At 40.0% G+C, this 21,419-nt stretch overlaps 1 protein-coding gene across 3 annotated transcripts in view; it reads left to right on the top strand.

Moving 5' to 3' along the window:
- Positions 1-21,419, top strand: part of GLS (glutaminase) — a 133,115-nt gene that overhangs the window by 40,759 nt on the left and 70,937 nt on the right. For all 3 annotated transcript variants that reach the window (XM_075608356.1, XM_075608358.1, XM_075608357.1), the window contains exons 2-5: positions 9,882-9,978; positions 11,021-11,142; positions 16,430-16,559; positions 20,296-20,375. In XM_075608356.1, coding sequence (XP_075464471.1) covers positions 9,882-9,978; positions 11,021-11,142; positions 16,430-16,559; positions 20,296-20,375 — 429 coding nt within the window. The remainder of the gene's footprint in view (positions 1-9,881; positions 9,979-11,020; positions 11,143-16,429; positions 16,560-20,295; positions 20,376-21,419) is intronic.

Here is a 21,419-nt window from a genome sequence, read left to right as displayed (position 1 = left end):
ATAATGAGCACGCAGAGGACTTTTTTTCTCTTTTCAAAATGGCAGCTGGGGCACATTCGGACACTGAGATGTGGGGAACAATCAGACAGTGTTGCTTTGGGAACATCTTCAGGGTCACTTACAACCATGTGATTCAATACAGATTTGACATCCTTTAAAGTGTCAAAGGAATGAGGCACAACACACTCAGGAAAAATCCTCTGTGACAAATGTGTACTAAAGGTGAACACACACATCCAAAACACCAACGATCCCTCCAGGTAACCGGAAACACCACCAGATTACCTAATGAGAAAAGCCAAAAAGAAAGGACATAGTGTAATCTGTTTTAATGATGCCACACATCAGAAAGCATAAATCACACTCACAAGATTGATGATAAAAACAAGCAGTGGGTGTTGTTTTCACCAGGACACCCGCACCTCTCAATAGCACGATCCAGGGCTCAGCTGCTCCTACGGTGTAGGCGATCCTCTTCTCAGCCGGCTGGTGTTCGATGTGATGATAGTGCCTGCTGAGCTAGAAGGCACCTTCCAGTCCAGCAGGCACTATCATCACATCGGACACCAGCTGGCTGAGAAGAGGATCGCCTAAACTAGGCTCTGGAAGCAGCTGAGCCCTGGATCGTGCTATTGAGAGGCGCAATACACATTTATTTGTCACAGGGTGTTTGCGCCTCCATTCCTTTTTTGCTATTTCACACATATACGGACTGGGAGACCCCCTTTTTTTTTTTTGGTGATCTGCGTCCCATACAGGGTTTAATACAGTATCATGTTTGTATCACTTGTAATATATTTGTGTATCTTTTGCACTTTTTGTTTTATATATCCTTTGAAGTGTGGGTAGTGTTACTTATAAAGCCACAAGAACGTAGTGAAATGTAGGCTATAAATAGATTTAACAAATATTTTTTTTTTTAATACAAATGTTATTTTTTTTACAATTTCACAGGCATTTGTGTTACTTGCATGCCTTTTGCATATTTTTTGTTCTTTCATGCGTTTACTTTCTCATCATTTAGTAAGTCCATTTTAAGCAATTTAAACAAGACTTCTGAAAGGATATTTATTAATGGAAATTAAAACAAAATCATATGACAAAATGTCTGCCCACAGCACCGCAGACAAAATTCCCAGGTCCCAGGACTAGTTACGACCTCCCCCCTGTATTGGCGGTCTCGCTAGCCCCCTCTATTTCCCCCCCACCCCACACACACACCCACTCTGCCTCTCTTCCTCACTCGCACCCTCTCACCTCTCTTCCCCCCCTCCTCCATCAATTCCCCCAGTTTCATTCAATCCCTCCCTGTCTCGCAGGTATTTCTCTCCCTTGCGTCTAACACCCTCTTTTCCTCACCCCCTCTCTCCTCTCACTCTTTCCCCCCCACCTCCCTTCCGTCAATTACACCTCTCCTCACTCATTACCTCACCCCTCACACAATCCCCCTCACAAAATACATACCAAAAAACATTCCCACCCCCAAATACAAAAAAACTGTCCACCCCCACAAATTCATCAAAAATACAGACTTGCCTTGGGGATGGTCTCAGGCCTCTGGCCGGGCCTGGCTGCCGGTGCTCTAGTTCAGGGGAGCACAAACTTTTCCTGCTGCGCCCCCTCTGTCTTCCTTGTCCCGCTCTCGCAACCCTCTTCCCCCCCACCTGGTATCCGCGTCAAATGACGCTGCGGGGTCATGATCCGTGTCAGGATATAAAAACAAAAAAAAATGAGATAGTATAATCCAATACTACAGAACAGATTTATTTAAAATTAAAACATTTTTTTTTCCTTTTCATGTTGTGCTGCTTTAAGTGCAGTCCATTTCTGTGTTTGACAAACATTTGTATTCGGAACATTGCCTTTTGTTTTGTTAAATTATTTGTTCTTACACCGCGCAAGCATTGTTGCCCAGTTAGTGCCTGATGTACCTGTTGGTGAGCTTTTTAATTTGGAGTGTTCGATAAGGCCTAGTACATTTGCAGAGTCACTTTCCATAAGTAATGTGTGTGTGTTCGCATCATCTTATTCTGACAGCTGGTGCAAGTTCCACTCTTGATGATACACCAAAGGTTGCTACTCTGCTTCATTTAACACAGCAGATGTCTGTGTGCAAAGCTGGGATGAGGGGCCAACCTAACTTCTTCTTTTTAATTTCCAGTGTGTTTGCATGTTGCAGATAGTTGAGGTGATAATCTTGAGGGCCCTGTTGCCTTCTTGGGCACAGATGAGCCTTTTAAAGTTACTACAAATAATTACAACCACTACTATAACATTTAATTATTATTATTATTATTATTATTATTATTTTCTTACCTGTGTTTTAAGGAAATCTGTTATTGGACAGTTTTAAATGTGTAAAACATTTTTTATAGACCTATTGTGAAATACAAAGCCAGTTAAGGTGTGTGTGTGTGTGTGTGTGTGTGTGTGTGTGTGTGTGTGTGTGTGTGTGTGTGTGTGTGTGTGTGTGTGTGTGTGTGTGTGTGTGTGTGTGTGTGTGTGTGTGTGTGTGTGTGTGTGTGTGTGTGTGTCGGTGTCAACTGGAGTGCTACTTGGAATGCCAAAGAAGCCCCAATTCACATCCAATATTTGTAATTTATTTATAAAATATTTTACCAGGAAAAAAATACATTTACAGCTACCGCTCGTTTTCACGTATGCCCTGGGCACAAAATTGACAACCTTAAACGTGTTTGTAACGTTTAAAAGTATCAAACAGACGAAGTCTTGAAGGAACAATTTACTCTGGTAAATTGTTGTGGAAGTCGGGTGATTGTTATGACAAATTATTTTAGTCATTTCTATGTGTCTTTTTTTTGTATGGATAATTTTAGTTAAATGTTTTGGCCTAAACATGTTAAGCCTGCAACCACATCACCTATTCAGCATGTATAAGTACACGTATAATCACCGTAGTTGAGAGGTTTTCTTCCCCCAGGACACAGGTACTTTTTTTTTTTTCCCCTCCCATTTAGTACGTCTAAATTTTAACACCTTAGGCACCACATACATATGGTTTTAGTTGCGTCATGAGTGAGAAAAAGGTGTATTCTAGCTACTGTATATATTTCAGCTGGAGGCGACGGGATTACTGAGAGCTTGAATGTAAGGAATGAAGGAACTGGTAGCACTAAAGATGACCCCTAGGTAGCCTGGTTGGTGTGTTCATGAGATTGTGGTCTTACTGACATTTGTAAGTGCACTCCCTTCGTTCTTAAGGGATACAAAGGACGTTCGTTTGAAATTGGACAATGTTGTGGTGGAATCTGAAACATTTACTTGTAGGACTTGATGTAGAGGGACTCTATACAAGTATCCCTCATGATGTTGGGATGAAGGCAGTGATGCCCTTCCTGAAAACAAGGGATACGACCTGTAGTAGGCATGATTTCATCATGAAACTTCTTGTTTTTTGTTTTTTTTTGTTTCAAACGTTTTTATTATTTTTTATGGCATACTTTATAACATAAAGAGCAATGTGCATAGATTTCGTCCTGACATCAGTACAATCCTTCATTACATTCAAACACATCACTTGGGCTTAACGTCATTAAACATTGCATCATAATCAGAACAAACTTCATTTAAAATGTAAGATATTTAGCTACCGCCCAGCCTCCACTCGGGAGGCGACTACTTTCTAAGTCTTTTAATGCTTCATCACTTGAAAAGGGGGGAAGAAAAACAGAAGAAGAGAGAGGGGGGTGGAAAGGAGAGAATAAGGAGGGCGAGGAGGAGGGGGGAGGAAGACAGAGGAAAGGGGGGTGCTCCCCCCCCTCTGTCCCCCCCCCCCTCTGTCTCCCCCTCGTCGGTTCCGTTATTTGGCTTTGCCTTTGATTTGGGTCAGTTCAAGACTGTTGGCATCCTGGGCCATGTGTTTCTAGTTCTCAGGCCATGCGTCCCAAACCTTATAATGTTGGTCTTTTTTCTGGCTTAGGAAGGCTGAGAGGAACTCCCATCATTCTGACCTCCTTAACTCTACGGATGACTGTTTGTTTAGACAGTGCTTTCAATTTTTTCCATGCAGCTGCTATTGGGCAGCGTGCTGCAGTGAGAATGAACGCCGCCAATTTCCTTTGAGGGGTCTGGAGTTCTTCTATGGGTTTGGCCAGCAGAAAGGACACCGGGTCCATCCGAATGTTCACCCCAGTAACATCTTGGATCAAAATCCTGATCATATTCCAGAAAATCTGGATCTGGGGCCAGAAACCACCAGATATGCCACATCCCCTCCAGCAGAGATCTGGCAGGCCAGGGAAGATCTGACTCAGCCTACTCGGGGTTAGGTACCATTGAAATAGAATTTTATATATATTTTCTTTTATAGTAGTACAAATTGAGGTTTTAGCTGCAGATTCCCAAATATCCTCCCAGTCATCCTTATCTGTTTATATGTTGAGGTCCACAGCCCATTTTGTCATATAACTATGGTTGACGGCTACTATTGGCAGTGATATTCCCGAATAAATCTCCGAAATCAGGCCCTTCTGATATCTGCCGCTCGCACATAGTTTTTCAATTTTTTTTGGTTCTGCAAATTTTATTTTTTGGGAGATGGCTAATATAAAGTGCCTGATCTGGAGAAAACTAAATAGCGGGAAGTGGTGTGAGTGGAACTTCTGTTGAAGATCTTGGAATTATATTATTGACTCTTTGGCCACTAAGTCCACCACCCTTAGTTTTTTTTTTTATTATTGGAGCTGTAAACCTGTTGACATGCCTGATCCATGCATAGGCTGACAAACTTCAGTTGGCGTGAACTACATTAAATCTTGCTGACCTTGTTTGACTTGAAACCTTCTCTTGATGGTTAACCATTGAATAATTATACAACTGTTGACTTCTACTACACATGGGGAGTTTGCCCTGGATAAGACTGACTGACATTTGCTATAATTTTTACATTTTGTTGTGAATTATTGGTTTTGAGTTATTTTTCTTTTTGCTATGGATTATGGGTGTGCAAACTTTTGGCGCTGCGCCCCCTGCCAGAACTCCCCCCCGTGTTCGCGCCCCCTCTTACCTTCCAAGAGCATCAAATGGCACCGTGGGGTCATGTGACGTCACGTGACCCTGCTGCGTCACTTGACACTGCGTCGCCATAGCAATGTGTCTTCAGAGTCAAGGTAAGGTAGAGTTACATAGGCCTAACGCGGTCCCAGACATTTAATTTAAATGCCTTGGGGAAGAGCGTGGGGCCACTGTAAGCGTTGCGCCATCCGAAATACCTTTTGTGCCTCCACTGGGGGGGGGGGGGGTTTCGTGCGTATCCCTGGAATATGGCACTATTGAATACAGCAAAATATATGCTATACTGAGGTGTTCATTATCTTTTGTGATTTTAATATTTTTTGTTCTATGATGGATCTCTTTTTTTTTTTTTTCTTCTTCATATCTCCCCACAACGCTGTACATATTATTCCCACTTTTGTTGTCAGCACATTTTTAGTTGTGCCATTACTAACTTACATTAGAAATCTAAATTACATAATATCCAAATGAGCGGAAATAGTATTAAACAAGGAAGTACAAAGCAGATAAACGGTTAACCCCTTTGCTGAAAAAAGGCAATGCAGCAAGTTGCAGAACCATACAGTATCTAGCTGGTTCCTACAAGAGCAAATGAGATTGGGTTACTGACTCCATACTGGCTTGATGGCGTTGCAACTGCACCTGGCCCCGCTGTTACAGAGTACCTGTGCTTTCTCCCCACAACAATTACACTGATCGACGATAAGAAATACAAAAACATTTTATTAACAAGAAAATGTGTGAAATACGGGAACTATTAGGAACTGACAAAAGTACTGATTACATCCACTACTGTATATAGTGACTTCCCATCTTTGACGTAATGATGTCTGTATCCTAACACTACCCAGCCACTAGTGTTGTACGGGGTCCTGAGGATTCCTGGGCACCGGGTATCAGGGGAAATTTGCAGGCTGTGTACCCGGCCGGGTGGCTTTTGCTTACCTGCAGCCGGCGGCAGAATGTGAGGAAGATCACAGCAACATCTTGGGAGCAGCGGCAGACTGTTACTATTGGACAGCCAGGTCCTCCCCGGCTGTCCAATACTAACGCTCCTGCTCCGGTCACATGTTCCGTGGCTCCCACCGGCTTAACAAGGACGTCCTCTGCTGCCACCACCACCAGTATGTCTGCCGCAGCTCCCATGATGTCACCGTGGACCTACCCGCCCTCCGCAGCGGTCTTCCTGACCCGCTGCAGGTAAGTGTTCTGCTGCTCTGCTCCTGCTGTTTTCCAAGAGGAGGACCGAGGGAGCAGAATGGAAATTACCCGGCGCCAGTTCCAGCCTCCTGGTGCCGGGTCAGGGTAATTTCCGGATATTGGGAAAAAGTGCTGGATACCGGGTAATTTCTGGGTGCTCTGTACATCACTACCACCCACTATTGCATACATTGCTACTTCTCATAGATCACATGATCCCCACCTAGTTTTGGGCAGCCCCCCCAGGAGGATTTTTAAACACCATCACTATGTATTTCACACATTTTGTTATTAATAACATTTTATTGTTTTTCTTATCGGTCCTCTGCCAATCTTTCTAGGAGGCTGTTATAGAGTTGGTGATAATCCAGGATATATCCACGAGAGTGGTAGAGATGCATTATGCCTCTTGGACTCATATAGTTACTTACCTTTATATCAACAGCAAGTGTAATCAGTAGGACCTTTTTTAGACCCCTCAGGGGTCTTACCAGTTAATACATGTTTTTTCTTACTTGCACCCTGAATCAAGTATCTTGAAATTATTCTATATACATTTTATTGTGTATTAGGTTGATCACCTCTATTGTTTCCCACATCATGGCGCCACAACGTCAAATGGTGTTGTGTTGCCATGACAATGGGACTTTGTCATGGCAACGTGACACCATTTAACTTTGCGGCGCAATGATGAAGAACCCTGCAGGAAGAGATGGCACCAGAGAAGGTAATAGGCTTCGCACCACACGTCTGCATGTCCCGCAATATTCCCAGCCGGCCCTGGTTACTGTTGTGGTTGCTAGTTCTTTCTTTGTTCGTTTTTAACGGATTACATATTTTTTCTGTAGTCCAGGAAAATGACACATGGTCTCTTGCAGCAATCTGCTGCTGGGGATTAGATTTATGGATGCCCACAACATGGCAGGTCGGTTAGAAAAGGAGTCCATAAAGTAAAGATAATGACCGTAAAACCCTACTTCAAACTTTGTTACCATATTTGCAAGCATCATCATGCTAAGCACTTAAAAAAACGATTTGAAAATATTTGTCTGAATTCAAAGATGCTTGGGATAGACACAAGTGCCAGTTTAAAATATTGTAGCCAACTTCTATATATTTCTTTTGTGACATTTACAAAGCAAAACTGATCTGGAGCTATGTATACAGTATACTTATCTAAAGGTATCAAACACCCGTTCAGGCTTCAACATACACAATCACTGCTTTTAGTTTGCTTTCATTCTACAGTATGTTGGATAACTACACCTGTGATGAATGCTCTCTGGTAGGGAAGCTCTTGCTACTGTCTGGGGGAATAACCTGTGTTGGTTTGTAGTGGGTTAGTTGGGTGATAAGAGGGCTTGTACCGTACCACCACATAAAGAACTCATAAGAACAAATACAATGATAAGTCGCCAGCTACTTAAGTGGATAGAGTAGTGAAAGTGCATGGGGATCCTCTGAAGCGTTTTGCAGCACAGCATCGTCCTATTCAAGGTGTGGTCATCTTTGTTTTGATGTCTCCCTCTCCCATGACATTTGTCCCACATATATATGGCATGCAATGCATTGCTGATGGTTCATTGCAGAGAACCGTACATGTTTCAGAACAAGCCACTGCTATCTAGATCTGGGAGCAAGAGCAGCAAAAGATAAACTGATTAGAAATCACTAGACTAAACATGGAAGAATTCTGCGAGTGCTGTACAGTGTCAAAAAAATATTTCCCTTTCTCCCCCCCCCCCCCCCCCAGCCCCCCTCAGTGGTTTACTGGAACATGAGTAAGCTGCCAACGTTCACATTCCTCTGCTCTGAATCAGTTCAGTTTTGGTTATAAAGGGAGTTCAGTATCCATAGATACAGTTAAAAGTTCCACTATGGTCATGCGCTGGGGGTTGGAATGCTTGGATTGTAGATCTGTTTCACATTTAGGTGAGGATGTAATCCTATTATTTGCAATAGGTGTATTTCAAACATTTGTACTTGCAATGGGGTTGAAGCAGCATTGTATGATTCATACAATATAGGGTGCGGAAGTGTATTTATTCATCTCTGAAAAGCGGTGTCTAACTTTAGTTCTTTTTTTTGCTGGAGTCTATGCCAAAGCCAAGATCCACAAAGCTTGGTTAAGTGACTTAATGGGATGGTAACCTAACCTAACATCATATTAAGCCTTACCGCATGTTTTCTCCTATAAAGATTATTGTGTTAACAGCCTTTAGTGATAATGAGATTCAAAAGAGGGGTTTACTAAAATAGTAGTTCTCCTCTTCCTTCTCCTTGTATTGACTTCTATACCTCTTAAAACACTCCTCTACAGTATACAACATGTTTAGACCTGATACCTAGGAAATATGCTACTTGTAATATATACTTTACATATTCATACAGGCATTTTCCAGTTATGTCTGGTGTTCATAGGTGTCTCGCCACATGTTCTATGACACAGTCTTTTGGGAGGTACATAAGTGAATGGGTTCTCTACTAAAATAGTGAGTCCCACCGCTGCCAGGGTCTGGATGGCAGTAAAATAGATTTTGACATGACCTTATTGGAATATTATAATTAACCTATGAATGACCTATGGCCACGGCCATTGTTTTTGCATACAACTAGCCTTGTGTAAAACTCGGTGAAAATAACACCCATTACTGTTTTAGGTCATTTTTTTTTAATTGCCGCCATTTATTTAAACTTGTTTTTTTTTTTTTTTTTTTAAATTTACTTAATTAATTAACTGGCGCACGGCCGGAGTCATCGCGGGCCGGGCCGTATGTTGTGCAGGCCTGTTATAAGGCCTGATATAAGGGGAGCTTTGTGGATCTAGCCCCAAATGTAAGAAACATGGTTATCATGTACTGTATATCTGATGCAATGTTTAGTTGCAGGCTAAACATAAAATTATTTTCTTTAAATACACTTTTGCTGCCAGTTTATTCACCAGAATATTATATGTAAGCAAATTTAGTTTCAGATCAATTTCCTGTTTTATTGAAAGATTGTTGGATTCCTCTATGTTTGTCCTTGGCAAAGGAAGTCGAGAAGATAATCATGGATCCAACATTAAAACATGCTTATTGAACAATTTGATTGTTACTTTAGTGTCAGTACTGACCGTACTGTCAGATTTGTGTCCGTACCACAAGGAGCTGTGGGTCATGACTTGTGTCGTCACTGTTACTGTATAAGTTTAACCTTCACTAGTTCTGCTGAAGACTTGAGACTGCTTTTCTAGTTTGCTCTAATTAATGGTTTCCAAGAACTACTTAAGCAGTCAGCGCTGATGCTAATCATTGCAGTCCGTGTTATCTTTTTGTCCCTGCTAAGACACCCTAACAGATTTCCGTGAAAAGACATTTGGAGATCGGACGATATTAAGAGTTATTTGGGGGCTTCTCTTTCTATGCTCCTTGTACTTGTTGAAAAAAGATGTATAAACGGTCTCTGCACGATGTAATATCTATAATATGAGCAACATGATTGTTCTTCACGAGATTTCATCTAAAGAAGCCTCCAAAATCACAATTTACAAGGATACCTGTAAATAATATGAATAGTGGTGCAATAAAAGATGCTGTGATCTGTTTGTAACTACCTTGTTCTTTGTTCCAAAAAACAAAACAAAATAGTTTTTCTCTTCTTTACAGAAAGAATAAACAAGGACTTCTGCCCAGTCTGGAGGATTTGCTCTTCTACACCATTGCAGAAGGACAAGAAAAAATACCAGTTCATAAATTCATCACTGTAAGTTCAGAAGTGTTTTAGTGTCTTAACCCTCACAATCTTCTTTAGGGACATTTAATCTATTTAATAGTGAAGCTAGTGGCATTTTTTTTAAAAACCTTACATGTACATTGTACATGTAAAGCTCACTGGATTTTGGGATTTATGAAATGTACAGTTTTGTTGACTTTAAGTACAGAGTTGTCTACCTTTTTTAAGAATGAAGAGCCACATATTTACTGACTGTTATTGGGGCCACATGTTCACGTGTTTGTACATTTATTTTTTACCTTTTCTTTATATATTGATAGCCATGTGCACACTACTTTAAATTATGAGGATACTGGGATCTTAATTTACAATACAACATTAAGGGCATAATGCATGAAAACAAACAGTGGTAGATGGAAACATAGACAACAAACAGCAAAATGTTATATCCCTATTCCATCCTTGTGCATTTTCTCTCTTAAATGAGATTCACAAATCTTCGATAAGGGATATAGGAGCTTGATCCTGCCGTTAAAGCAGGACAGCGCCCTGTCAATCCTTATCACAGCTTAGTGAATCCCAGCCTTAAGTTTGTATGTTTGGCTAGCTCTCCCATATTCTCCATCTTTCCACTGTGCCTTGTTTCCACTGGGCTCCTCTCCTACTGGTTTTAACTCCCCTGCTGTGTCATGATCTCCAAAGGAATTTAATTGGGCCCCTATCTAACAGATTGAACAGCCCTAACTCTGTAGAGCTGCTGCTTTAAGATCTTGTGGTCAACAAATTTGGTCACTCTTTGACAAGTGGCAAAGTAGACCGTGCTGTAGATGTGTACCCCAAAGAGAGCCCCTGTCACTTGGCTTGATTACCACTGGCTGTCTTCCCTTTGTCAATTGGGTCCAAAAAAAGTATTAAAGCTCTTTATCTCCTAAGTTGTCTAGGGGGGGACTAATACACTTTCTTATATTCCATTTATTGCCATGCATAAGAAACATATATATGAAATAAATGGTTACACTTGCGCCCACTTCTGAACCTCAGAAATCCCTCAAATGTTTCTTATTTCTTACAGGCATTAAAGTCTACAGGGCTGCGTACGGCCGACCCCAGGCTGAAAGAATGCATGGATATGTTAAGACTCTCCCTTCAAACCATGTCAGATGGTGTCATGCTGGATAAAGAGCTCTTCAAGAAGTAAAAAGCCTTTTCTGACACATTGGGGAAACCACTAGTCAGTGTTTAATATGTGGATTTGGAGCACTGACTAATCCTTGTCTTTCTATGAGATTACGGCAGAGTGCACATACCACAGGAGACTGGAATCTAACCTTTAACAATAACTGATAGTTAGAAATTAAAAGCCAAAATATTTGGCGCTTCTGAGTGGTAGAAACCTGGAATTTGATGGCAGATAAACACTTTGCTACCATAGTATACCCATAATATCCCTTCCCACTTTTGTTTAGCTCCAAAATGTAGGCTGTAATTTGATCGTTGGGATGAGTAGTGGTAGCACGTCTTCTGAAAGACTCCTCAAGGTGACATTGTGAGGCTCTCTAGTCTCAGGATAAGCACATAAAACGGTTGCTCCTACAGCATCACCTACAATAACATTAAAGAGTGGCCATTGCTGCCTTTGTATGTATGACAAAGTGCATGGCTAGATTCCTTTTAAAGACAGTTGTGCTGCTAATGATTCACTAATGTGCAGTAGCTCAATTGAATGACCTGTAGTTATTGATACTTCTTGACAGAAGATATATTGTAGTTCACCAGTGGAAGAAAAATAAGTGTACAAATAGGAGTGCCATGAGTTAAAAAAAACAGCAATGCCAACTTGATCTATCCTTTAGTGGGTAATAGTGTATAACTGTTTTAAGATGTTCACTCTTTTGATAAAAGCTCTGTAAAAGAACCATCATTATTCTAATGATCTGCTCTCTAAAGTCTACTTGTTAGCAATGTTCTGTACTTGTTTTTGAGTAATGGGCACAGGAACTGGTTTGCCTGATTTTATTGTCATTTGATCTGGCAGGTTAACAAGTAAGCTAATAAAGTACAGTGCAGGACAAACGGTACAGTTTTTGTTGTTGATATATTGGTTATTTCATTGATTAAAGTACAAGCCACGGTAATCAAGCTTGTAAATGTTGTAGTTCATTAACTTGTGAGCCAGGTAAGTGAGTGTTTTCCATTTTCATACATGTCTTGCATCATAAAGGAACAGTGAAAGGTTATGATGCTACATGGAAATAAGTTTGAACGTAACCAACTGGAGTCTCGATGCCCACAATAAAGGTTTATCTATTGTTTTTGTAGGAAGCCATCGGGTGTTTAATTGTTTTTCTGTAGCTTGCACACATTTGCAGATATTGGGATGTTCAGTAATGGTTTCAGATCTAAGTAAGCTTTTTGCAGTTTTGAATTGTATAGCTCCATTTTGACAAGGGGTATGGTGTATAATTTCAATATATGCTAAACCCCTCGGTAATAAATGGGCTGTTTCACTTTGTAGTACTTCGAACACTGACTCTTGAATTCCATGTGATATTAGTTGGACGATTACCCAAACTCTTGCCATGCTTTATTGCCATTATGAAACCTCTTGCATCACAAATTAGTAAGAATCCTGTTTTATTATTGCCGTTTCTTTCCACAACAGTGGCTCATTAATTTGAATGTTTTTGATAAACTTAGAGGGTAAATTGGCAATGACTGAGAAGTCGCATGACAGACATTGTCATAGCTCCACTTTAATTCAGCTTTATCTGTTATATACCGGATAGCATCTGATCTTAAAGTCCCATTTTTCTAGTTTCCCCTAAAATACAGAATTTAGCTGAATAGCCGAGTTCTTGCGGATGTTGAAGTTGCTATTTTTATCAATTTGTTTACTAATGAAAATAGCAGTGCCATCGGCACACTTTCTTGCAGTTCCTAGAACTAAAAGAACTTGCCCGTGTAACACATCTTTAGGAGTTTGTTACAGGAATGAATGTGTGTGTTAATGGGAGTCAGAAATAAAGGCATCACTTACAAAATGCACTTGATGGAAACAGATTTAGGTAGATTTGGTTTTTATCATTAAATAAAAACAAGTCTCCAATCCTAGTTTGTAATGCTCAACTGACTTCAGAGATGAAATCTTCTATTCTTTGCTAATGTCATTATTGACCAATCACATTGGCAAACTGGAGCTTTATAGCTATGTGGGTGGTACAGACAGGATACAGCTTTACTACGGGATGTTCTATTTGTTTGTGACCTTGAGTGGATGTCTAGTTTATAATCTACAGATTTGCTAACAAGCAGTCTGAAGGTAACCGTAAAATGTAAATGTAACCTGTTTCAAACTGACCCAACAGCAATCTCGCTTATTCTGTATGAAACTAGCCTTGCAGCTACTTTGTCTGCACAACATGAGTGTGGCATTCTCTGCATTGATTGCAGAATATAGATGTGAATCTTGGATGTTTGTTAGGTTTACTGTGATTTGCCGTTGGTTATAATACCTTTTTAATGGATTAACATGAGACTTCTTGTTGAAGATGATATTACAGTACAGTGTACAGAGCTCTCTAAACCTCAGTCACTACATTATACACAAACGAGAGATGTAGCCTGACCAAGTCATGTACAAAAATATTTATGAAGAATCCTGTTGGTTCATTGAAATAGATCAGCAACTAACAGATCAACAATTTTACAGACCAAATAACCGAACTGTATACTATACATGTTATCAATTTAATTCACAACTTCAAATTTGCACCATCTCGTCTCTACCTTTTTGTTGGGGGTTTTCTCCCCACCTCCAGAAATGTTTTGTTGATTTTATTAATCCCTATGCTGCCGGAGGGAAGAGACTGACGAAACAAAATGATCTTCAAGTCATAAACGTACATTTATGTTGGGAGAAAATGTTTTATTAGGGCCCTTGCTTCTGCAACTGTTTTGTTCAACCCCCCCCCCCCCCCCAGTATTTTACCGATGTTCAGTGTTTCCCAACCGTGATCATTGATTTCCCAACCTTGAACATTGATCATCCAGGTTTGTGCACTGAATTTATAGAACGGGGTTCCCCAAGACAAAACAATTACAATTTATACTGCAATCCACTCGCATTACCGGCGCTTCTAGGTAGTCGTTCAGTTTTCTCTTTATTAACTGACGCAAAGTAGATCAGCTGGAATAGATCAACTACCATAGCCTACACGCCCACTCCACACACCATAGTGCTACCCTATATTTAAAACCATGGGAAAACACAGTTTATACTTATTTTAACTGTTTTTCTTTAATAATGCAAAATATTCCATTCCAATCGTCCTTAAGAATTGCTCACTGTTAATAATGAAGACATCTTTCTCTCCACGACAAGAGGAATGTGCTGGTTACCTTACAGCAGTGAAGAGAATGTATTAATGTATTATAAGAGACATTAGTAGAAAAATTAAATATCCTGAGACAAAACTGTGAAAATAGAGTGGAACAAAATCTATATGAACTGTATTATATTCAGCCCGGACCTACGTACTGTTCCATATTGACAGCAATGCCAGAATATCCGGCCAATCTCCAGCACGAAATGCCTGAATGAGTCATCTGTGCTCCATTCACTAATATATCATTTTACTTCACAAATATATCATTTTACTTTTTGGGCTGACTTCTTTCCCTACGTGCAGTACGTGTGTGAAAAGAGCAGCCGTTAGCAACAGTTTTAATTTCCATGTGAGCAGAATTGTAATGCAGGACCAGTATACATTATGAAGCACAGTACACAGTACAGCTGCCTGCAATGCTCACTCTGTAGCTTCTCAGTCTTTTGATGCACAATGTTAAATGTACAAACTTGTTGGTTTCCAGTATAGGTGCATTTTTTTCTTTATTTCTTTTTCTTTCTGACGCACATCAAAATAGTGTGAATTGTGTGTCTAGGGACAAATTCAGGGTGTTGCTAAATAAGACATAATCTTAGCCAGCTCAAAAACCTTTGGGTCTGAGCTACCTGAGATCGTGTATGTTTAGTTGTAAATTGTTTGGGAGGCCTGTGAGCCCTCCTCTTTAGTTTAAGCTCCCCCATCCCGCTCCTATTTAATCAGCAGGTCCAAGTACACACATTTGAATGTAGCAGTATATTGAGAGATTCCTTCCCGTAGGATATAGGTGGGGATGACCTTCGCTGTAGCAATAAGCAGGGGAAGTATACAGGAGTCGCTGATCTTGCGGTTTCCGGTGTCGTGACTGAAACTCTGAAAAAAACACGGTGCTGGGGAAGTGGTTTCCGTGACGGTGCCGCAAAGGGTGGGTCCAGTCCTTTCAGTGGGACGCTGGCAGCGTTAATCTTCCTGGGCTGCATCGCAATGACGGGAACATTAAGACCAGCTACATATGTAAATATATTTTTTATTTTCACTTGATTTTGTTACATTTTTTTCACTATGTTTATTGGGGCAGTTCTGGGTTTTAACTGCGCTGTAGCTCATACATGGCACATATAGTGCTCCTAAATATTAACCCCATAGGCCCCACATACATGTCACACATCGCATGCTGTTGGCTATATTATTGTTTTATTTCCTCTCTTGTCTATATAGTGGAAGAGATGCAAAAGACATTATGCAATTGGAAGTGTAGGACCTGCTGATAGAGTACATAGGTTGACGTGGTTATAGGGTTGAAATGCTTTGGCCAAAGGATTGAACTAAGTGTCACATACTTAGGAGAAGAATAAACATAGTGTTGAACTAAACATTTTGTCACGTTGGATGTGCATTGGGGCTTCTTTGTTTACCATTATTCAACAGGACACCACCTGGCACTGGAAGGCACATTATGGCCCAGTTACAGCAATAGGCAGTGCTATGTCTTCTGGCGCTGGAATGTGTCTTAACACAGTTGAGTAAATATGGGCCCAAAGTGAGCTCTGAACACCTATTGATAGTTGTTTCTTTGTCAAATACACAGTTATATGTGCCAACCTGTCGGCATTTTCTCTTCCTGTAGCATCTAGTCCTTTTTTGTGAATCTCATACTTTACTCTATTTGATTATTTATCGGCGTAATAGCAGTTTTTTTTTTGAATGTTTGTAAAACTTATTCGATTTATGAAGTTTAGTTGATCAGTAGACCCATGTTCCCCCCACCACCCCCCAAATATTATTGTCAAATATCACGCTCATATACAGCAATGTTATCTGTATAGGTATCTGCATCTACTGTCTATACACTTCCACAGGGAGATGTCTGTGCCCAAATTTGTTGTACATGATATTTCTACCTGTGGAAGTTCTATTGTTTAGCTATTTACAATTCTGCACACCTCGGTGGCACAATTAAATGATCCTATTATTATAGTATTAGGTGGCTGAGCTAAAATGTATTAAAACACCAGGATGGATTATTTAACTTTGTCTTGATTCCGAACAATAAAGTAATTGAAGTCAAATTTATATATATTTTTTTTCTTTTTGCATAGGTGTGTTCAAAGCAACATTGTGCTGCTCACTCAGGCGTTTAGAAGAAAGTTTGTCATTCCTGATTTTATGTCTTTTAACTCGCACATTGATGAGCTTTATGAGAGCGCCAAGAAGTTATCGGGTGGAAAGGTAATGTCTTGCATAAATAAGTGTATATGTTTGTGACCTAGCGCTGAACGTGTACGTACACAAGAAATGATCTTCCATATACAGTATAATATTCTGCAATCTGGCAAATGCATGAAATAAAACGACATTGGGGCCTATTTATTCAGCGGTGAACTCTGCCACACAAATGAACCAAAAAGCAGAATTAAATTGAACGTATTGATTAAGAATTAATGCTATGCAGGCAAATCCCATCTGACCTCTTCTTGACATGCACTTTCTGCACAAATTGTCTATTTGACGAGGTGTGCATCACCTCCCTGAGGGGATGTGGCATAGAAAGTGTTACTGTAATCCATTGTAGTAATCTCGCTACGACTTGTTATACAGATGTAGTTAACGGTATTGCACCTGTTAACACAACGCTATGCAATCAAAGCTGGCACTCCATTTAACGGCAGATTTGACGCAGAGCCATGGAAACACTTTTTTTTTTCAATGTTGAAATGTTAACCAATACCTTTTGGATACATCTAGTTCTTCAACTGACGGTGAGAGCTTCGAAACATTTTCCAAGACCACTTAGGACATAATGCAAACCTAATTTATATAGATCTAGATAGCTATACTTTTGCATAATGCTTCAATGTATAATTTTATTTGGATGCATCTCTCCAGGATGAAAAGATGCAAGGGTATATAAAAAGAGGTATAGGATTCTGCATCGCAACACCCCATGCAACAGAGAGACGTGATTTTGGATTATGGCTTTCTGTGCAATATTACATCTCGCACTTCGCGGAATAGCACGTGGATACCATGTATTGCTAGTTTGGTTCATTTGCATACACAATTAGCATATTGCTTCCCCAGAAACAAATTCTGTCTTAAAATGCTGTATTTGCACACAATCTCTAATGAGACCGGTGGGATGTATTTGCATGTCTTTGCACGGAACTGCCATTATCGCAGTTTAATGAATATACCCCCAATGGCAGAATGGATTGCCTCCGCTGAAGGGCTTACCGCCTTTTTTATTTAGGGAGACAGGAGATGGACACAGGAGTAAATGCATTGGTTAACTCTTTTGGGTGCTGGAGGGGCCGTGGCACCAGGGTACCACGCCAGACAACATGATTTAGTGGCTATGTCTTGGGCCACCAAAAGGGATAATAGGCATTTGAATGGGTAAAAGTGCATTTGATTTTTGCTCTAGTACAACTATAATGTGAATGTATTACGATATTTGAATGTGTTTTCAGCACCTCTACAACAGGCTAGTCAACCTTTTTTTCCTTCGACGGTCAAAATGTGTCTGATTAGTGGGTTGTATGATTTTGTGTTTGTGGAAGAGCAGGTACCATGATTTAATAACGTGCACATTGTATAAACACAATGAATTAAATAAATGGGGCTATTTTGGCGAATGGTAATTTGTGACACTGAATCAAAAATGTAATGAGAATTTAAAGTCTGTATTTTAGATTATTTATACGTCTGCAAAAACACTTTCCCTATCATTTTGAACTCCTAAATAAAATGTATAGGAGTCATTAAAGTACATGAGGCAAATGAAGAAAATTCAAATTAAAATGCCATTTAGCTTTAAAGTGCGTTCAATTATTTGTAATACCTTGTTTCTTCATTGTGTACCAGTTATAGACATGTAATATGCTTAATACATAGAATTTGCTTTTCAAAACCACTGCAGGTCTCTTCTACCATAAATAAATTGAATATAAAACTTGGTGCTTGCTCCAGAGACTGGTGATACGTATGAATCTATGTGACATACTACTTTTGTGGAAACTTGATACTGCTGATTTCTCTGTCTCTCAATTGTTTGACATTTTGTCTCTATTGATTCATATGTCTCTTAGGGTTAGCCACATGCAAAGTAGCATTGCTTATTTGTCTGCTTCTGATTCCTATTTACTGTATCTGCACTAGGCTGGTTCTTTAATCATTGTGATAGTGTGACTTACCTATGTTGGTATACCAGGGTTTCAGTTAGCATTTAACAGGCATTTATCGGATTACTGGCAATAGTAGTGTAAGCCTGTATGGATACACTGACATGATTAGCGTGTAGCTCTCTATTTTGTTTTCCCGGTCTATGGAAGCAAAAGTTTAAGTTGTTCTGTTTTTTGTTTTGCATAATTACAGTGCAGACGAGAGGGAGATATTTATGGTATGAAGGGAAGCACCGGAGGTTCCTTTTTTAGGAATCTGTGGGAACAGGCCTGAGGAAGGGGCGTTATGCCCCGAAATGTTGCCCCCCTTTGCTTCATCATATCTACTCCATCTTTTGCCATTAGGCAGATTATTGTCACCACTTAACCTTCCCTTTTTTCCCCTTGTTTTTTCCCTTCCCTCCCCCATCTCCCTCCCCATCTCCCTCCCATCACACCAATTTGGCATTTGTTTGTGCACATAGATTTCCCTGAGGAAAGTTGTAGCATCCTCCAGATTATATATTGTATACTGTATTTCTATCTCAATACAATTGATATATTTTGACATTCCAGTGTTTTTTCAATTTATTCACATTAAGTGCTGGGAACATCACCCTTTTTTGCTCTATATTTGTGGGGGGGCTAAGGGTCCCTCCTGTCGTTCCCGTGCATCAGAAATTATATATTGTAAACTTTACTTTGGGAGTGCTGTCTTCTAACACAATACATATATATTTTTAAAAATAAAACTTGAGCACGTTTCCTGGAACTAAATTAGCGAGACACTCATTGTTCCATTGCTCCAAAAATGTAAACATTATACAGTGAAAGGAACTACTGCCCTGTGATACTATGCCTAGTTTTACAAATGAGTGGAATTGCAGTATTGGTCCTTTTTTATTAATCCTGCAAAAACATTTTCCTGCTGATATATATTTTATTGCAGCAAGAAATATATTCCAATATTATTATTATAATGTTCTTATTGTCTGTTTCTTAAATATTAAATAAAAATAATGTAGCCTGCCTTTTTTTTAAACCGTTAAAAAATATAGATTTATACACTATAGAAGATATACAGAATGAGATCTGTGATAAATGATTGAATTAGCCCTTTGAAAGAAAATAAGAGGACAAAATCCTATAACTATGGTCCTTGAAAGGTGTAGATTTCTCATAGGTGGCGATACTTACCATAGATTCAATTGTAATGTCCACTTAGGTGGAAGTTAATACGGTACATTAACTGTACATTATCCCACTTAACATCTTGAATAGGGACAAAAGTGTTGGGAACCAGTTATCTTGGGACAGTGATAATCGCGTTTGAATGATCCGAGATGCTCAAATGTACTGGGATATGTTGCCTTCGGTATCGCAGATCTGTCTGTTTCCCTCCTACCTCTTTATCTAGAGAGAAAAGGAAACATTTGTAATGTTTCCGAGGCCAGAGAATAATAATGGAACTCAATGCACTTCAGTTGGTATGATATATTGGAGGCCATACGTGTATTTACTGCGCTGTGCTATGCCATTAGGAACCTTCTGGCGACACAAGACCATTTCACTTCAATGTTTCACAGTGGTGGATGATGTTATGGAATAGCATATCTTTGTTAATATGGTCTAAAATATTCTTTGTGGCATTACATACTACCAGATTATCGCTAAGAATCTAGGGGACTTTGAAGCGTACCACTTTAATCACTGCTTTCCATCAATTCAGTTCTTGGGCTCATACAATAAGTGGATTACTTTATACTTTCTTGTACTTTATTGTCTTAAACTTTTTTTTTTTACAGGTTGCAGATTACATTCCTCAATTGTCTAAATTTAGTCCTGATTTATGGGGAGTTTCAATTTGCACAGTAGATGGTCAAAGGTAATTATAGTTCTTTTTCGATTTGGGTGGTTTGAAATGTTTATATATTTTTTGTTTTTCCTGTTGGTTATTTACAATTTACAGACACTGTTAAACCCTTCTATGGAGTTTTTACATTCTAGCTTTCTTCCTGATACACCAACACACACCAACACTAACACACACACACCAACACACATACACACCAACACACACACACACACCAACACACACACACACACACACACACACACACACACACACACACACACACACACACACACACACACACACACACACACACACACACACACAGCCATTGACTTCTATATGACATTCCTGTTCTGTTTTTAAGCTACAGTAAAGTGGGGAAAAAATGATGTTTTTGAAGTGCAAACCTCTTCTTTCTTGCCTTTCTTTATTGCTTTAGGCTCACATGTTCTACAACATGTTCTACAACATTCTTCTGGTGCTCTGATTTGCATATACAGTATGTGTAATGCAGACATTCCTAGAATGGTGTAGGAAGTTTGGCTGTGACATTTCCCCACGATGTCCGTGCCCAAACAGACAAGCCAGGGCAGCCGTGCCTTACCACTCGCTCGGACTATTACATGTTTAAATGTCCCACGCGGGACTGCTACACTGCCTAAACAGGCTGCACCAACATGCCATGTTTAAATGTCCCATGGGCAGGCAGTGTAGTGGTCCTGCAAGGGGCATTTGAACAAGTAGTTGTTGGAGCGGCAGGCCTGGCTTGGCTTGTTGGGTCAGGCGCTGGAGCGGACATCGCAGAGAAATGTCCAGCGGCGAGCTGTCCTGCATCGAAGTGTCCCGGCTGTGTTTTGGTCATGAACAGATATCCCATTCCGCTCCTAAAACTGTTCTCATAAATGGTTGTGGTGCTGGGGTCATGACCAATATACAGACTCCGCACCAAATCAGAACGTGGATTTTGTTTGGTCGGGTCATGCTATACAGTTTTTGTCATATTTGAGAGAATAAGATTATTGGGGTCAAAAGTACTAGGTAAACGAACAGATTTTTAGAAGAGATACTTCCTAA

The sequence above is a fragment of the Ascaphus truei genome, chromosome 7 (assembly GCF_040206685.1).
Source record: "Ascaphus truei isolate aAscTru1 chromosome 7, aAscTru1.hap1, whole genome shotgun sequence".
Lineage (NCBI taxonomy): Eukaryota > Metazoa > Chordata > Amphibia > Anura > Ascaphidae > Ascaphus > Ascaphus truei.
The sequence above is the reverse complement of the archived record's forward strand: the minus strand, read 5'-3'. Positions and strand labels throughout refer to the sequence as shown.